The 19,009-nt window shown below is 38.9% G+C and overlaps 1 protein-coding gene across 1 annotated transcript in view; it reads left to right on the top strand.

Annotated features, from left to right (window-relative positions):
• The window catches only part of TAF1 (TATA-box binding protein associated factor 1), a 51,423-nt gene extending 34,462 nt beyond the window's left edge, over nucleotides 1–16,961 (top strand). Inside the window, exon 9 of the mRNA XM_089654113.1 lies at nucleotides 2,658–16,961. Coding sequence (XP_089510239.1) covers nucleotides 2,658–2,844 — 187 coding nt within the window. The 3' untranslated portion in view covers nucleotides 2,845–16,961. The remainder of the gene's footprint in view (nucleotides 1–2,657) is intronic.
• Nucleotides 16,962–19,009: the final 2,048 nt, after the last annotated feature.

Here is a 19,009-nt window from a genome sequence, read left to right as displayed (position 1 = left end):
TCATGTGTGTGTTGGTAACTAGAGTAACGAAGAGACAGCAATAGGATCACCTTCAGTTGTGTCAAGAAGGATCCAGATAAGAGTTTCTTGGCTAGCATGTAGTAATGCCAATAGAACACTGTGTTCTGCTTCTTAGCACCTTAGTAAAAGTGGAAATCGCATTCCGCCATTTAACTTATGGAAATATAAAGTGGTTCAGTTCACACTGGGTTGTGTAGAGCTCCAGTTAAATTTTTAGTGTTAGATTTTGCAGAGATCAGAAGATAAACCTGGTAATACTCAAATGGTAAAGGAGTTTGGGGAGAAAGGTAATTTTGATTGCACAGAGTCTTCCAAATCAAGAGATCTGTTATCAGCTCCAAATCAACTAAATTGTCATGCAATGAGGTGTGTTACAGCCCATTAATTTTTACTGGGCTGGCTAACATAATGTGCCTCAACACACAATAATGCATATATTCAATAGAGAAGATGGGACTTTCAGGGTGCATGAACATGAATACCAAACATATTAAAAAGTTATATCATTTTTTTGTATTTTTTAAAAACAAAAAAAGGAAAAAATACAGAAAGATAAAAACTTCAGCACTAAGAGTGGAACAGAGATTCAAACTTGATTATATAATTGTAGTTACTCCCTACATGTTTCGCCCTCACGGGCTTCTTCAGGGGAGATTTTTGAAGAGATATCAACCGCCGAGGCAGTCTAAAGGTATATCAAAACAATTATACAATTGCCAAACCACTTTAATAAATCCAATACAAAGTATTTAATCAAATATATATATGGGACTCAATGGCTCACCCTGGATGTGAAAGCGAACAGAGCTAATAATGCATGCATTGCAGTTCAGTGTTTCATGGTATGAACAAGCTCTTGAGCTTTTTCTATTCTAGTTCATATTTGTAAAAAAAAAAAAAAAAAGATTAATGGAATAATGCAGTGTTTACACTTTTATGTTTTATTGCAGCAGAACATGTGCATTTTGCTACATGAAAATGCATTTTAGGTAGAAATCCCATTGTTTCCTATGTTGCTGGTTTGCTTCTATGCTGTGCAATTTAGTGCAATTTAAAAAGGAAACTATATGAGCCCATTCACACCTACACGTGCACTATAACACACTCTACAACCTATAAAGAACACTGTGAATCTAGTCCAAATGATTGCTGTTTCCATATTCAACTGCTTGGTCTTTTATAAACAAGCTAACCATTCTTTGGCAGTCATCATTTCCATGAAAAGGGATTCACAGGCAAGGATATTGCTGCTACTAAGATTGCACCTAAATCAACCGTTTATCGGATCATCAAGAACTTCAAGAAGAGAGGTTCAGTTGTTGTGAAGAAGGCTTCAGGGTGCCCAAGAAAGTCCAGGACCAACTCCTAAAGTTGATTCTGCTGCAGAATCGGGGTACAACCAGTGCAGAGCTTGCTCAGGAATAGCAGCAGGCAGGTGTAAGTGCATCTGAAAGCACAGTGAGGCAAAGACTTTTGTAGGATGGCCTCCAAAAGACAAAGAAGCAGCTTTTCTTCAGGAAAAACATCAAGGACACACTGATATTCTGCAAAAGGTACAGGGATTGGACTGCTGAGGATTGGGGTAAAGTAATTTTCTCTGATGAATCCTCTTTCTGAATGTTTTGAGGTATCCGGAAAAAGCCTTGTCCGGAGTAGAAAAGGTGAGCGCTACCATCAGTCTTGTGTCATGCGAACAGTAAAGCATCCTGAGACCATTCATGTGTGGGGTTGCTTCTCAGCCAAGGGAGTGGGTTCACTCACAAATTTTCCTAAGAATACAGCCATAAATAAAAAATGGTACAAAAACATCCTTCGAGAGTAATCTCTCCCAACAGTTTGTTGATGAACAATGCCTTTTCCAGCATGATAGAGCACCTTGCCTTATGGCAAAAGTGATAACTAAGTAGGTTGGGAAACAAAATATTGGAAGTTTGTAGCCATGGCTAGGAAACTCCCCAGACCTTAATCCCATTGAGAACTTGTGGTTGATCCTCAAATGCGGGTGAATAAAAATACCCCACAAATTCTGACAAACTCCAAGCATTGATTATGCTGCCATCAATCTAGGATATGGCCCAGAAGTTGATTAACAGCATGGCAGGGCAAATTGCAGAGGTTTTGAAAAGAAGGGTCAACGCTGCAAATATTGACTCTTTGCAGCAAAATGTAATTGTAAAAGCCTTTGACACTTATGAAATGCTTGTAATTATACTTTCAGTATACCATAGTAACATCTAACAAAAAGATCTAAAAACCGTGAAGCAGCAGACTGTTAAAATTATTTGTGTCATTCTCAAAACTTTTGGCCTAGGCTGTAGGGGGTGTCCTTTCCCTCCACTCAAGTCTCAGATTACACACTGCTCTCCTGTCTGTTTTGTGCAGTGTGTGACATCATATCCCCATCTCTTGTTTCCTGAAGCTCAGAAGTGCTGGGAAAACTGTGTACTTTGAAAGGCTATAGGGAAGAGAGGGCTACAGATAAACAAGTACAACTTATGAAGGAGGATTTGTTTCATCTCTGTGTATCACCTGAGTCTCACTTGAGATCACTTCAATATGTCTATATATAAGGGTGGTCAGCCCCTTTTTAAATGTTATTTTCATAGCTAATAAAGGACTGTTTCTCTTGGCTTTAGGCAATGGCTTCCCAGTGACAAGCTTTTACCTTTGGGAGTTGATGATACCGTTGACAAGCTGAAAATGCTGGAAGGTCGAAAGCCAAGTATCCGCAAGTCTGTACAGGTGGCTTATGATCGAGCTATGACTCATTTGAATCGTGTTGGGGGTAGCCACCCATTTATTACTACAAACTACCTATACTAATCCCTTGTAAATCCGTAAAGGAAGATATTGTTGCACTTTTCAACAGTAGAATATATTCTGAATCTTGGTAGTAAATTTTGAATTGTACTGTTTTTAAGTTGTTCATCTTACTGCCTAAGAAGACAATAAGCATTTACGATAGTGAGCATTATATCTGTTGATTGTGCCAAATCAAACTGATACAAGCATGTTGTTTTAAACCCTGCACCCATATACGGGAACGAAAATAGATTTTTTTTTTTTTATATATATATTTTTTTTTTCATTTGTGTGCTATTGGTATGAATTAGAAACTGACCAATGTGTAATTTGATTTGCTTTCATTTTTAGCTTTTAGACATGACATAAAACGTCTACCTAAGTTACAAGCCATATAGTGTATTTTGAGTCATAGAAGATAACTTGGCTTTATTTCTGTTTTGGGAACTATATAATAACATTTAAAGAGTTCTGGCTGGTTCCAACAAGTTAAAAGTAATAGCTTATAAAAAAAGAATTTATTAAATGTAGTTGATACTTTTATATATCAGTAATAATGTTTAAAGATTATATCTAAATTATAATTGTGAAATGAATACAAAGTTTTCAGAGGTTTGTGTCCTGTGGTTTTGCTGAGTATGTAGAAAGATCATTTATCAATATCACAAAGTTAGTGGCTTCAACTCCAAGAATTCCAGTCTCGTGTGGTGGAAAAACTTTCTTTGAAATCGTTAGTCCACTAAAATTTTAGATTTTAGTATTGGATAGTTGCTGCTGGGTTTAATCAACCATTATCTCTTAAGGAAGTCTATTGGTTCTTCGCTTCACTGACCATTACAGGACGTTCTCAAATTTCACATTATTTTAGTCTTTAAGGTTACATTAGAAAGATTTTATCAGGGTCTCTGAAAAGTTTATCATGCAACAGAAATAAGACTTCCTGGCTGTGGTGGTATAGTTCGGGATACCCAGCAAAGAGAGTGCAGAAAGGGAATCCCCAAAAGAAAGATAAGCAAGTTGATAAATGAACCCACCAGCAATACTATACCGTATACCAAATATCAGTTTTGGGCAGACTGTTTATACCGGGTTTATTTGCGTCATATGCTGTTTTAGGTATTTTTGTAATGGGGTGGGAGAAATGTTAGAGCCCAGTCTGTGCATAGTTTTGTAGTTGGTTTACAGCTACATGATTTACAGTAAGTCACGTATATGTGCCATGCAAGGTTCTCTGCCATATACATAGGCAGTTTGCATAAAAACAGAAATTGGGTGCAATAAAAGAACTTACCTTTTTGTCTTTTGAACATGTGTCTATTTTCATAACTATAAATATCTTTGGAAATATTTCATGCAATGAACATGGCTTTTGTGGTATTTTAGCTTTTTAGGGATTCCATGTACAGAACAAAGCCTTTGTTGTCTATTTTAGTCAGTGTAAATTTTTCTTTAAACATTTTTCTTGAATGCAGATTGATTTCTATATTATGTCCGTGACCTGGTGTAGAAGAGCTGATTACAAGGCTTTGGAAATCAATTTTCTTCATGTGGCTGCTTCTCCATTATTAATTCCCTGGGATTAAGCAAACATTTTTGTGATTTTTTTTTTTTTTTTTTTTTTTCCCCCCCAGTCGAGAAGAAGCGGTGGGAGGGAGCACTCATAGCACCTTGGAGCTAATGTTGAGCTGGTAAGGCCATTTCTTGCCAACAGAGACCTTTTTCATTGACAAATTCCTAAAAGAGTAAGATTGCTTGTTTTTCTTGGTAATTGAGAGAAGCATTTGGGTTATTCTGATACCTACAGGAGGATCTGGCCACTGGCAATTAAAAAAAAAAAAAAACTATCCCTCCCACACCCAGCATGCTTCAGTTTGTTGCTAGTGTCCTAGGAGGAGTGTTATCTTTTCTGTACTGAGAAGAGTTCTTTCCTTTTTTTTTTCAAGATTTTTTTTATTCAATAATTTTTTTCCTGTTTGAGATGGCCTCAATATGCAGCTCTCTGATTGGTGTGTCCTCAACCGTAACTTTGGAGGCAGTACCTGAATCCAGTCCAGTGTGCCTAGCCTGAAATGTGTCCTGAAATGTGCTCTGGGCTCCCCATTGAGGCTCTTTCCAGGCCTCATTGTATTGTGTTAGTCATAGAACACTTTCCAGTTACAGAGCTGTGGTACAGCCTCTGGTGTGGCCCAGTCTCAAAAGACTGTGTGTCTCTGTGTGGGCAGAGCATCGGGTGTTACCTGTCAAGACTGTTGGGTGCTCTTATCCCTTTTTTTTTTGTTTTAAAGCAAAAAGGGTTCAATCTGAAGGACTGAGCTATGATCAACTTAGAGTAGGGGTGTATCATTGGCTTAGCACAGAAAGGGTTGATTCTGACTGAGTGATGGTCAGCTTACTTTAGGAAAGTGTTGGCAATGTTTCACTATTAAGTGTGAAGTAACAACTTTCCACTACTGCTCCTAGTCCCAGGTGGATTTGGTACTCCACCTGATCAGACTCCTGCGCGGAGGCTCCATGGGCACTCCCAGACAGTCAAGATTTTCTTTCCCAAAGGACTGTTTACCATGTCACTGTTCTTTTCTGCTTTATTCTATATTCCATATCTGTATTTAGAAGTATAACCCTATTATCTCTAAGACCCCATTCACACATGTGCATTCCAGGAACACATGCAGAAACGTACGAAAAACACATGTCGCACTTGCAGTGCCATTAATTGTTAGTAACACCCTGAACACGGCTAGGAAATGTGGTAAAATGCAGAGACTGGAAATCATCAAAATTATCTACTTTGCTGCATTTGTTGCTTGCAGGGCAGTCCATTCAAGTGAATGGGCTGCCCTGTGATGTCGTGCAAAAAACGTGCAGTTGTGAATGGGGCATAAATCCTTTGTCCCTTAAATGAATTCTAAGAAATGGCCCAGGTAGCACTAAATATTAAATACTTCAGTGTACCATAGTAAAGCTTCTAGTCAATGCACTGTAATAGAAAAATGTATGCTTTTTTATGCCTCAAAACATGATCACTGGGATGTTAATGCTCCATTTGTTGGCGCTGAGCGAACTATTGGCGCTTTATAAATACTGTATAATAATAATAATTTGTTTTGCGCTTCAGAGGGAAATACACACATCACACCTGTGAGAACATTACCTCTAAGACTAACATTATCTGTTTTTAGTTTTTTAATTACAGTTGCAGATTCAGTCCCACACATGCCTTAGAGTAGCCCTTAAAAAATAACTGCTTTAATGTACTCTTTGTTCTGTTCCTGTGCGTAGTTTTTTTTCCGTTCATTGAAACATTTTTTAAATGTTCACGCATAAGTAGTGATCCTGTTGATATGATAGCTTCAGGACTTGGAAAAATATGGCTTTGTGTGCATCAAAAAACAATTCTAGTTCCTCCATATTTGTATTAATAATTCCCGATATCTTAGTTAAACTAAGAAGTGCTCAGTCCTTAAAATACAGAATTTTGCACCATATGAAAAGCCTATGTATTATCTATGCATGGGGCACAAATGAGAACATTTTAGATTGGCACTACATAGTGTGTACATTTTCTCGAAAATTAAAACTTTAAATGTTTCTGCAAGCTTTCTCAGCCTCCTGTTCATTTCATGCATCACATGACATACATGTAATAGAAAAAACTCTTGGACATACTGCCCAGGCCATAACAGGACTTTCAAAAAGTGCATATACAGTATATCTATGATAGGATCAAGAAATTCACAAACACAGATGGTCATAAAAAAAACTATGAAACTTTATTCAAAATACCTTAAAATAATAATTGTCATTTTAAACGGTTAGCCTTGCTGATGTACTAGTTAGATCAGCTAAGTAAGGCAGCATTTGTGGTATTTACAGAGGAGATTAGAAATAGTGCTTATACTTAATAACATTTAAAGTGTCTGTAAAGGTTTCACTCCCCTCCTGCAGTAATGGTTAGGGTCCCAATCAGAGAACTACAGCAAAAAAAAAAAAAAAACTCCACCAGAACAATTGCATAATTACCTTATTTTCTTTGTTTTTGGTCATGTGATAACAATCCCATTCTTTACTTCGGAAGTGCTTGGGCCTGTGGATGGTACTAAAAAGCCACAGCATATCATGCTGCTGTAATGCTATACAATCGCATAACAGCAAGGCTCCCATGTTAATAAATTAAAAATAACTGGCCCACAACCTTTGACATGTGCTTCTAACACACAAAAGAGGAGAGCATGATGTGCCACAGCTTTGATGAAATACATAATGGCAGTATGCAACTGCACTTAGCAGGTAGGGAGCCTGCAGCTAGCATAGCTGCATGCTACACGGAATACAGGCAAATTGGCAGTAACAACAGGTATTTATCACTTTGTCATAAATATTTTTAAAGACGATTTGCACAAGGAGTGTAATGAAAAGCTTAACAAGCCAAAGATTTAAATTTTCTTTTCTGCATTTACAGATACTTAGAGCGCCTCACCAGAGGAATGTCATTAACCTTATAAGGATACAAACATGAAATAGTAACAATACTGGCTAAGTCAATGTTGACTAGCTTGACTGCAACAAACTGAAACAGTAATGCTATAAAAATATCCACAGCGTCCTTAGTTAAAGGTCTTCAGACTTCTGCTTTGCGTCTAAATGATCAAAGTGGAGCTCTCAGTATACAACAGAACAAGATGGAAAAAGTGCAGAGTTTAATTTCATATAATAAAATCAGTGATGCATGCACAGTTTTAAAAAACTGATTACAGTTCTCTGTCACCTGAGCTTCCTCCCCTTTTTGCTCTTTTCAGCTACTTTGCCAATTGTTATGCAACATGAACAGTTCATGTGGTACAGCAAAATGTGAAACAGCTGATGAGAATCGGGGGGGGGGGGGGGGGAGTGAAGTTGGCAGACCTTGGAGTCCTGTTCATGGCATCCTGCTTTTATCTTTATTGCCCAACCTTGAGAATATGCTGATGGCCGTGAGCTGTAAAACTCTGTAATTACTGCTGAATGTGTGTTATCAATCACATTTTTAAATTGTGAGTGCATTCATAATTGTATTTTATCATTTAAATGAGGACGTGGCCATGAGAGATAGATCTATGTGCGGAGGTCCTCATAGATACAAAGAGGTTACAGCAATCAATCTTTGTAAATCTACCCAAAATTACATTTTAATCTTGGGTGGAGACTGAGAAATAATATATCAAATGATGTCTGGTGGGCTGAATTACTCACTGGTTTCTTATGTCTCCAGGGACTTCAGGCTGTGGAGATTTCCTTCCTGTTGGTCCTGGCTTGGTTTTAGTCTGCCTTCGCCTAAGTCTAGAAGTTTAGGGGGGGGGGGTGTTTCCCCAAATCATGATTGCTGTGTTCTCACTGCTGCTCTGTCAGTCACCACTGTCTGCACTGTCTGCTCTGCTCAGCCCCAATACCCCCACCGCCACCCCCCCAGGCTCAGCGGCTCACTGGTCTGGCTGAGTGATGTCAGCTGACAGCAGGCTGCAGCCCACTGTCAGCTGAAAACGGGTCATAGTAGTACAGAACAAACTGCGCTCCTGTAATCCACAGGAAAAGTACAGCCAAAAGAGCTTTGACTGTGCTTCTCATTTAAATAGTTTGTTTGGGCCACACTTTCCCAAAAAATGTTTCCATTACTAAGAAATATTGCTGCTGTCAGCACTGTATAAGCTGCATGTTGCATCAGCAGCATACATTATACAGCTCTGTGTTCCAGTTGTGGTACAGGGCTGATTTAGGCTGAGAGCTTCTCAGACATCACAGGCAGCCATGTATTTTTATGAAAGGAGAGGCAGGCAGATGACATCATGGTCTCTACTGCAACCAATCAAGGAATCCTTATATTCTATGCTAAACAAACAAGGGTTCCCGTGCTGCCAAAACAGTGCTGTATACTTTATGTAGCTGATACATACAGTTTATTCAACGCAGACAGTTACCACACCAATTACTAAAATAAATAGTTCGTTTGAGCCAGATGGGCCCAGACAAACTATAAAATGTAACACAAAACCTGGAGTTAGGCTTTAATTTTTGGTTAGGCAATGGGAGTACCTTGTACTCTCCACAGAAACTGTGCAGATCTCTGAACAATGGTCTTGGCACCCAAACCCTGAAAGGTATAAGAAACCTTAGATGTTTTACCTCTAGCATCTACCAAACGCTAAAATCACTTTGAGTGAGCCGATCCTTTAAAGTCTAATTGAACCTTCAGTTGCAATCTGCTTAATACATTCATAATGCATAAAATTAAAAGGTGTGCATATTTTAAAGATTGTTTGCTTACTAAAGCTGCTGCAGCCTGAGTAGAAAAACCTGTCCCCTGCAAGCAGCAGCAGAGTGGGGAAGCAGAAACCTTTATACACAGGACCAACATGCCCCTATCTATAGATGGGTGATCAACAAAGCTCATACTTACTGCTGATTGGAGAGCACTAGATCTGAATCAGCAAGGGATGTTGGACTGTAAAGAGAGAGTACTTCCTGCACAGAGCAAGAATCCACTCCGTTGCACATTGAGAGGTGACAAGTTTTTTTGCCCTGTGCTGTGGTTGGGGTTGTTTACTAACAGAGGGTGTTTTCCCAGCACTCCTACATGGCTTTTCTTCCTTGCAAGAGCGCTTTGACAAAACGCTTGACACGTCTAGACGTGTCTAGACGCATTTAGGAGCATCAACTGTTGGGCGTTAATTCATTTCATTGGCCAGAATAATTATTTTTTCTGGCCATTGAAATGAATTAATGCTCAAACACTTCACACGTCTAGTGTTACACACGTTTCGATGCATCAAACTTTTTTTCAGCCAAAACTCTGCTGCTCATGGATGCGCTGAAAATCCAGTTGGTATTTGCCTCTAGGACTGCGCTTTGTTATACTTAACTGAAATGGTCTTCCATGGCTTGTGTGTAATATTTATGAAGACTATGACAATATGTGCAGTTTAACAGGAGAGAACACTTGGAAACCAGAGATTACATTTGATTAACCCCTTGACGCCGATGGCACACAAATATGCGGCCTCACGTAACTGGGCTTTTTTCCATGGGGCCGCATGTTTGCATACCTGTCTTTGTGCTGGGAGCGCGCCGCTTGGTGCGCTCCCAGCACAGAGACCGCGGTGTCACTGAGAGCCCCAGGTCCCGTCCTAACGATCGGGACTCCCGATTCCGGGTCACGTGATCGCTGTGATAGCCTCTGATTGCCTATCACAGTGATCAGTCACTGTGCAGCCCAGCCCCCTTGTTTTTTCTGTCTATGAATGGAGAAGAGAGATACATTGTATCTCTCTAACTCCTGACATAGTGATATAAAAAAAAAGTTTGTAAAAAAAAGAAAAAATAAAGAAAAATACCTGGATCAAGGTTTGTTCGAGTTCAGTACCAGGGTTAGTGTTTGGGTCAGGGTCAAAGGTCAGGATTTAAAAAAAAAAATGTCAGTTTGCGTTCATGTCGGTGTGTTTTAGGTGAAAAAAAAAAGACAAACAAAATGCACACTGTTTCTGAGCTGTACTACGGGTAAAAAAAACTAACATACACATACACTTATATGGTATCGCTGCGATCGTCAAGAGCTGGAGAATTTATTTTGGGTTGTTCTATGGAGGTAGGTTATGGCCGTAACAAGAAACACAGCTAAATAAATAAAAACCAATTAATTTTTTTTTACTATTTTGGGCCAGTTTTCCTTTGATAATAAAAAAAAATTAGGAGCTATCCATTACCATTTACCACCAAATGAAAGCCCAATTTGTCCTGAAAAAAACAAGGTAAAATCCACCTGGATGTACAAAGTAGTTGTGGTGATATGTACGGTTTTACTAACACATGTCAACGTTGCAGAACTCTGCTTAGGCATTTAGATTTGTTTTACCCTTAGGCGTGAAGAGGTTAATGTTATACTTCTGTTTTAATTAAAGGTTGCACAAAAAATAAAAAAACAACCCTCATCCTCATTTGTACTTGTATTTCTGCACACTTAGTCCCCTTTCACACGATCGGTCTGATCGGGTCTGCTTCTCAGTTTTTCAGGCAGACCCTCCATTTACCTCTATGGAGTGGTGGGACTTGTGTCCATTTACACCTGCCTCCAATCTAATCCACTAAAAAAAATACTGAAAGGGATCCATTCCCATCCATCTAGGCAGATTGGATCAGAGGGTAGTTGGGAGTAAATGGACAGCCGGTCCATTTACACCTGATCACCCATAGAGCAGAGTAGGCTCGGCCTGTGTCCATTCTGCATAAACTGAGCAGAAATAAACGTGTCATCCACTTGCGCTGCACAGCAGATGATCAGCAGACAGATCCACCACTGATCATAACGGAGTCTTCCCGTATGAAAGTAGCCTAAGGCCCCTTCCACAGTGGGGGAATCTGCTTTGCTCAGCAGGGGATCTGTCCATTGGTCCTCTGCAGGTGCTTGTCTGCTCAGTTTATGCGGAGTGGACACAGACGGACACTGCTCTGCTCTGCGGGCAATAGGTGTAAACAGACCTGCTGTCCGATCCTCCTAGACACGGGGGAACAGATCCTCTTTGGTGTTTCTTTTTTAACGGATTGGATTGGAGGTAGGTAGGTGTAAACAGACAGTCCAGTTTATAGCTGCCAGTCCATAAGAATACATGGGCCATCCAATCAGGTCTGCCTGAAAAACTGACAGGTGGACCTGATTGGATTGCCTGTGTAAAAGGGGCCTTAGGCTGGCCATACACTATACAATTTTCTTTAGAAAATTGGTTTAGATTTACCAAGAACCATATAATATGAGGTCAAACCTAAACAACACTTTCAATTGTATCCAATTAGGCAGGCCCTTGCACTACACAGTTGAAGGTAAATCTAAAGAAAATTGGGTAGAAATTGGACAGAAAATTGTATGGTGTATGGCCAGCCTTAGGCTGCTTGTGTCTGATATCTTTTATAATGCACTACCCATAAAAAGGTTTATTTTGTCTTTAGATGTGCACTTGGTAAGCCCATGTAAATTTTATTGTTTGTGCTGCTATGAGTATTTTGATGACACTGTTAATTAAGAAGTTTGTATATTCATGTGTCTAGTCAGAGGTGTGCCTTCAAACAGATTATGATTTGCAAAGCCATGGTTTCTTCACGCTAGTCTTCAAGTGCTTAAAACCTTTGTGTTGGCATTTTCTTTAACAAAGAGCAAACTTTTCCCACCTGTTATTAATAAGACAAATTTACCTGAGCATAATAAAGCACACCTATTAACTGTAATAGGTTATTTGAAAACCACATTTAAGTGATTAATATGGAACTCCAGTGAAAACTTTGTATAGAATAGTTAGAACCTATGTCAGGTTTTTAAATCTGTGCCCCTTCCTTGGGAAAATTCCAGGGATAGAGACCGCAGCTACACCATTTTTATTTAATAAAATGAGGAAGAGAAATCAGATTTTGGTCGGAGTTTTGCTTTTTTTTTATGCAATTCTTCCTTGCATTCTTTAATTTCTGCCCTTCTGCAATATGACCACCAGAGCTTACAGAGAATGCTAATGTCAAGTTGTGCAGCATTCTGCAGCCCTGCCAATTTGTGGCTCCTGCTACAATCCCCCACTGTATATGCATTCAGCTGTGATACACGATTATTTTAATTTTTTTAAAATCTGTCGTTAAAATGGATCCCTATTAAAAAATAAGTTTTCCATGGCATGGGAAAGGGTTAAGTCCTTTGTTAGGCTTTTATTGTCATATTTGTTCACTTTAGAGGAAATTTACACATGCTGCTTCTTCCACTGACACCCAAGGTTTTTCTTAAGTTGAACAGTTTCCCATCTATTAGATTGTAAGCTCATATGAGTAGGGCCGTCTTAATCCTCTTGTTTTAATTGTATTGTAGCTGTACTGTCTCCCTTTATGTTGTAAAGCGCTGCGCAAACTGTTGGTGCTAGAGAAGTCCTGTATAATAATAATAATAATCTTTTTACATACACTATATTGCCAAAAAGTATTGGGACAATAGGATAAATATACAGTCAGGTCCATAAATATTGGGACATCGACACAATTCTAACATTTTTGGCTCTATTCACCACCACAATGGATTTGAAATGAAACGAACAAGATGTGCTTTAACTGCAGACTGTCAGCTTTTATTTGAGGGTATTTACATCCAAATCAGGTGAATGGTGTAGGAATTACAGCAGTTTGCACATGTGCCTCCCACTTGTTAAGGGACCAAAAGTAATGGGACAATTGGCTTCTCAGCTGTTCCATGGCCAGGTGTGTGTTATTCCCTCATTATCCCAATTACAATGAGCAGATAAAAGGTCCAGAGTTCATTTCAAGTGTGCTATTTGCATTTGGAAACTGTTGCTGTCAACTCTCAAAATGAGATCCAAAGAGCTGTCACTATCAGTGAAGCAAGCCATCATTAGGCTGAAAAAACAAAACAAACCCATCGGAGAGATAGCAAAAACATTAGGCGTGGCCAAAACAACTGTTTGGAACATTCTTGAAAAGAAGGAACGCACCGGTGAGCTCAGCAACACCGTTAGACCCGGAAGACCACTGAAAACAACTGTGGTGGATGACCGAAGAATTCTTTCCCTGGTGAAGAAAACACCCTTCAGAACAGTTGGCCAGATCAAGAACACTCTCCAGGAGATAGGTGTATGTGTGTCAAAGTCAACAATCAAGAGAAGGTTTCACCAGAGTGAATACAGAGGGTTCACCACAAGATGTATACCATTGATGAGCCTCAAAAATAGGAAGGCCAGATTAGAGTTTGCCAAACAACATCTAAAAAAGCCTTCACAGTTCTGGAACAACATCCTATGGACAGATGAGACCAAGATCAACTTGTACCAGAGTGATGGAAAGAGAAGAGTATAGAGAAGGAAAGGAACTGCTCATGATCCTAAGCATACCACCTCATCAGTGAAGCATGGTGATGGTAGTGTCATGGCGTGGGCATGTTTGGCTGCCAATGGAACTGGTTCTCTTGTATTTATTGATGATGTGACTGCTGACAAAAGCAGCAGGATGAATTCTGAAGTGTTTCGGGCAATATTATCTGCTCATATTCAGCCAAATGCTTCAGAACTCTTTGGATACCGCTTCACAGTGCAGATGGACAATGACCCAAAGCATACTGCAAAAGCAACCAAAGAGTTTTTTAAGGGAAAGAAGTGGAATGTTATGCAATGGCCAAGTCAATCACCTGACCTGAATCCGATTGAGCATGCATTTCGCTTGCTGAAGACAAAACTGAAGGGAAAAGGCCCCAAGAACAAGCAGGAACTGAAGACAGTTGCAGTAGAGGCCTGGCAGAGCATCACCAGTGATGAAACCCAGCGTCTGGTGATGTCTATGCGTTCCAGATTTCAGACTGTAATTGACTGCAAAGGATTTGCAACCAAGTATTAAAAAGTGAAAGTTTGATTTATGATTATTCTGTCCCATTACTTTTGGTCCCTTAACAAGTGGGAGGCACATATGCAAACTATTGTAATTCCTACACCGTTCACCTGATTTGGATGTAAATACCCTCAAATTAAAGCTGACAGTCTGCAGTTAAAGCACATCTTGTTCGTTTCATTTCAAATCCATTGTGGTGGTGTATAGAGCCAAAAATGTTAGAATTGTGTTGATGTCCCAATATTTATGGACTTGACTGTAGGTGCAGCGCTAAATTATTTCAGACCAGATTTAATCAATGCAATGTGAGTGTATGTAATAAAAATATATCAATAAAAAGCTGGTACATAAAAATGAGTACTTAGTAGTATGCAATCATAAATTGACAAAGTGCACAATAATGTGCAAATAATGTACTAATATACCATTGCCACAGTATAGTGCTAATAAAGTGCTAAATCGTGAGCACAAATTAGTGCTGAAATATCCAAATCCAGTAAATGACAATTAAATGTCCATAAAGTGATATTAGTGAAGATCCGTCAAACAATGATCTTAAGGTACGTGCTTCATATAATAACGATCATTCGGTGATGTGCCGGGAAAGTGTTAAGAGTATGTACTCACCAGATGCGTAGTAATACGCATTTGTAAATAATGTCAGCCGGAGTTCCCCTTAAGGATGTATACAGCCTGGTCTGGTCATAGAGATCCCCTTCCCCTGGGTGGAATAGGTGGCATCATATCACAGTACCACGCTTGAATTCACTGAGCTCCTGAGTGTGACCCATTCACTGTTTGTAGAAGTAGTCTGCATGCTTAGGTGCTTGATATTATACACATATGGCCATGGAGGTGATTGAAACACCTGAATCCAATGATTTGGAGAGGTGCCCCAATACTTTTGGAAATGTAGTGTATATTTATTTAGAGAATCCATCAATCTATTGACAGTGTCACTGAAACTCCACCTAAATATTTATGTAGATTATATTTCTAAAAGGGTAAACAGGAAGTTCAGCTCACAATTCCTTATGAGTCAGTGGGACAAGAAGTTTGAATAACTTCTTTTAGGGACATCAATAAAACCCTTCCCCTTTGTCCTAGCTGAAAATGTTTTGGATGGGGTTGCATTTCAAAGTGTCCTTTCTACGCATTCAGGGCATTTCAAGGGTCTAGTTGTGAAACTTTGCTATACAGTATCCCCTGCTTTGTAAACATCCTAATTTTAGTATCAGTTTTTCGACACTGTTATGTAATACATATATAAAAACTGGAGGAAAGAAAAATTTAAATGTTGCCCACTGTCTGCTTTTTTTCCTAGAATGCATTTCTTAGCGCAGGAACTCCCTTTCTTCCTTCTTCAAATCCCATTTTTCAGGAAATAATTTGGAAATAATGAGCCTGTTTCAGGACTAAGGACTAGAGTCACATGCACACAGCCACCAAACGGAATAAAACTAAAGCTGGTTATATACGAATAAATGTTTGAGCAAACATTCATATGAAAATACAGTACAATTGATAACTTGACGAATGTTCAAAAGTACTTAAGCATTTTATTGCTTTTAACAATCGATTTAAACTGAATGTTAATTCCTGAACGCACAGCACATTTACTGTTAGAAATTAATCTGTTCAAAAAATTCCATCCATTTTCTCTTCATCGCGAAAATAAATGTTGATTTTGACCCCACTAATGATTTGAAAATTAACATGAACATTCCTGAAACAAAACTTTTCAAATTAAATTCTTCTAGTGTATGGCCAGCTTTACCTGAAACTTTGAGTATAAGTGGCGGCTGTGAAGTAAGCATAGCAATGACACTGCTACATCAGTGCTTGATTATTATTTCTCTATCATCCATTGAGAGACAGTTTGAGACTGCATTTTTAACCTGTTTGTGGCAGACATGTCATTTTCTTCTAACTGGTGCAATCTTCTGCAGTACATTACACTGAATTCAGGATCCAGAAGGCAGCCACAGGATACTGACTGCCAAATTGCTGCTAGCAGCTCTCCAGAAATGCCATGCGCATATAAATAGATTTTTACTTTCATTTTCTACAGGTTTCTTGCAATGTCAGGAGAGCAAGAGCATACTGGGTGATTACTGAGGTAGACTTTTGTCAACCGCCTTACCCTTGCTTCAGTGCAGTGTAATTTACAATGGTTGCCTATGTGTCTGTTACACGAAATCTGTGATAAATATTGGTTAGGCATTTTCCTTGTTAAAGGGCAATTTTAAAATGGCATTTTTTTTTTTTGGTCCTATCATTTCATGTTTTATAAGTTTTTATATCGAGGTTATTAGCCTTTTGATATTAAGACCATCATTGGAAGACTATAGTGCTTTTTATGTATTATTTCCTAATGACAGCTGTGTTCCTACTGAGAAATAAAGTATAAATATGTGCATTGTCAATCCATAGAAATATCACAAATGTAGATAAAATCTTGCCCAAACATACAGGAATTTTCAACATGGTGGATCGTATTTATTTATTTAAGATAATTTCTTTCTTTTTTTTTTGTCCAATTCAGAGCATCATGTTTCCATTTTATTAAATAAATCTTGGGGTGGGGGATTAGTACAATTTTAAATCACTGTATATGCTTAAATGTAATGTTTAGTTTTGTTGTGAAATTATACAAAATTTATTAATGGATTATTAAAATAAGATAAATGCAAGTAAAATTGTGAATGTCTTTTTATGAATATTAAAATAAATGTTACCATAAATTATAAGTTATTGTGTTCCTTTTCTTCATTTTATTCATGTAAAGGGAAACTTTTAAGTGGTCTGTTTTATTTATATTTTTTACTGTTTTTAAAATCTTTCTTTCTGTTTTTATTGGCAGAAATAGTAAAACAGTGGGAAGGTTGGATACTAAGAAACCAGACGGCTTCGCTCCTCCTTATAGACTATATTCTCTTGCACAGCCACCCACGTTAGTTTAGCTTAGTTTCCTAAGGAAGTAAGATGAGATTTCATACTGCGGTCATTGTCGCATTAGACTCCCAGATTTTGGAAATTCACTGCAATAGCCATCTGCATGCTTAGTTTTATACCTTTGCACCCAAACCTTGGAGATCAACTGCCACAGATGACTGACCTTACACATGCCCCATGTCATACAATGACCACGAAAGCTTGAAGGTTCACAATAAGCTCTGCTATTTCCTTTCTACCCAGGATCCCTGCAATTCAATATCACACCATGATCTGGTGTATGTACCAAGCTTATTGAATTTACTTCCACCTCTCTAAGGGTAAGGCTGTTCCTTGAGGGTACTGCTGTGTTCCTATTGAAGGAGGGAGTACACCTAGATCACTTTTTTTCTTGCTGATTTTTGGGACAAAAAGCTTAACAGGGTGATCATTGCATGCAGCAATCCACCCTGCACATTGGTGGTAGAACTTCAATCTAGTGCTGTTAAAACTACTACAGTGGTGTCCACGGCATCTTCCCTGGCCCCTTTCTCCCCAAATAGGCTGGGATATCCATTGGTGCACTAGATGTTCCTAGGGAACTCTTTGCAAGGAAGTGGGAGGAGTGTGCACACAACAGCTGGCTAAGCATTTCCTCTAAACCTGATATGACTACACATTTCTAGCTGATTTAGCTATGTGATTTAGGCCCTGAGGAATACAGTTGACCACAGGACTGCTTGGCTTGGGCACCACTGACCACCTCACCCTCTGCAGAACTTCTGAACTATTGGCCTCCTCTGTTGTAACCCGGGGGTTCCCATAACTCCTGTTCCGAAAATCCCCATAAGAAGAATCTCCCCTCCTCCTAAGTGAATGGCCCTGATCTTGGGCCAAAGGTTGATACCTATTGAAGGTGGGTATTCTATACCCTGGTGTCCTGGGTGGAGGATGGTTATAATAGACATTCCCCTTCCCTCCCTGGGGAAAGAGCTTAGATGGATCATATGTGTGATTCCTTGGAGTAGTCATAACCTTATTTGGTTAAAAAGGAGCCACCCTGGTTTAGAATCTAAGGATTCCTCAGTAGAAAGAGAATGTAAGTATTAAGGGTACACAGAATACACAGAATGTAAATAGAACACCTGCTAATAGGAATAGCAACCCTAGGAACCAAGCTGGGAGGTGTTGCTATGGGCGCCTAGTACGCCCCCAGTGTAGCCATTCTTGTAATTGGACAATGGAAAGAGAGGAAAATTTATGGTAGAGGGATTACAGGATTAACTCTAGACAATATAATTTATATAGAATGGTACAGTAGAAAGTGTAAAAGGTTTTTTTTTAAAGACATGAACTATAATCATGGATTCGTTTTTTTCAGGGGTTTGGAGTAGGGAAACCGGGGATTTTTTGGATCTGGTACTTAATAAGAAAGGTGAATGAGTATGGACAACTACATTCAGTTGTGTTCAAAATAATAGCAGTCAGACATCACTAAATTGATCAATCACTGTTTTTGGTAGAAATTATATTTCTACATGGCAAATAATTTACTAGCAGGTGTAGTAGAGTAATAGAAATCCAACAGACATGCATGCTGCTGATTCTGTGTAACTGAATCACTAATTGAAAGGGGCATGTTCAAAATAATAGCAGTGTGGAGTGCTTTGAAAAACAGGTGGCAATTATTGCCCTTATTTAAGGAAGGAAGGCAGCAAATGTTGTACATGCTGGTTACAGTGCATTTCTCTCTGAAATTCTGAGGAAAATGGGTCGTTCCAGACATTGTTCAGAAAACAGGTGGCAATTATTGCTCTTATTTAACCCCTTCACACCGGATCGTCCCCGCGTGAAGAGGAGTTCC

The sequence above is a fragment of the Staurois parvus genome, unplaced genomic scaffold (genome assembly GCF_062004578.1).
Source record: "Staurois parvus isolate SC_StPar_1 unplaced genomic scaffold, SC_StPar_1.0 ptg000744l, whole genome shotgun sequence".
Classification (NCBI taxonomy): domain Eukaryota; kingdom Metazoa; phylum Chordata; class Amphibia; order Anura; family Ranidae; genus Staurois; species Staurois parvus.
Note: the sequence above shows the minus strand (reverse complement) of the source record. Positions and strands in the feature narration are given on the sequence as shown.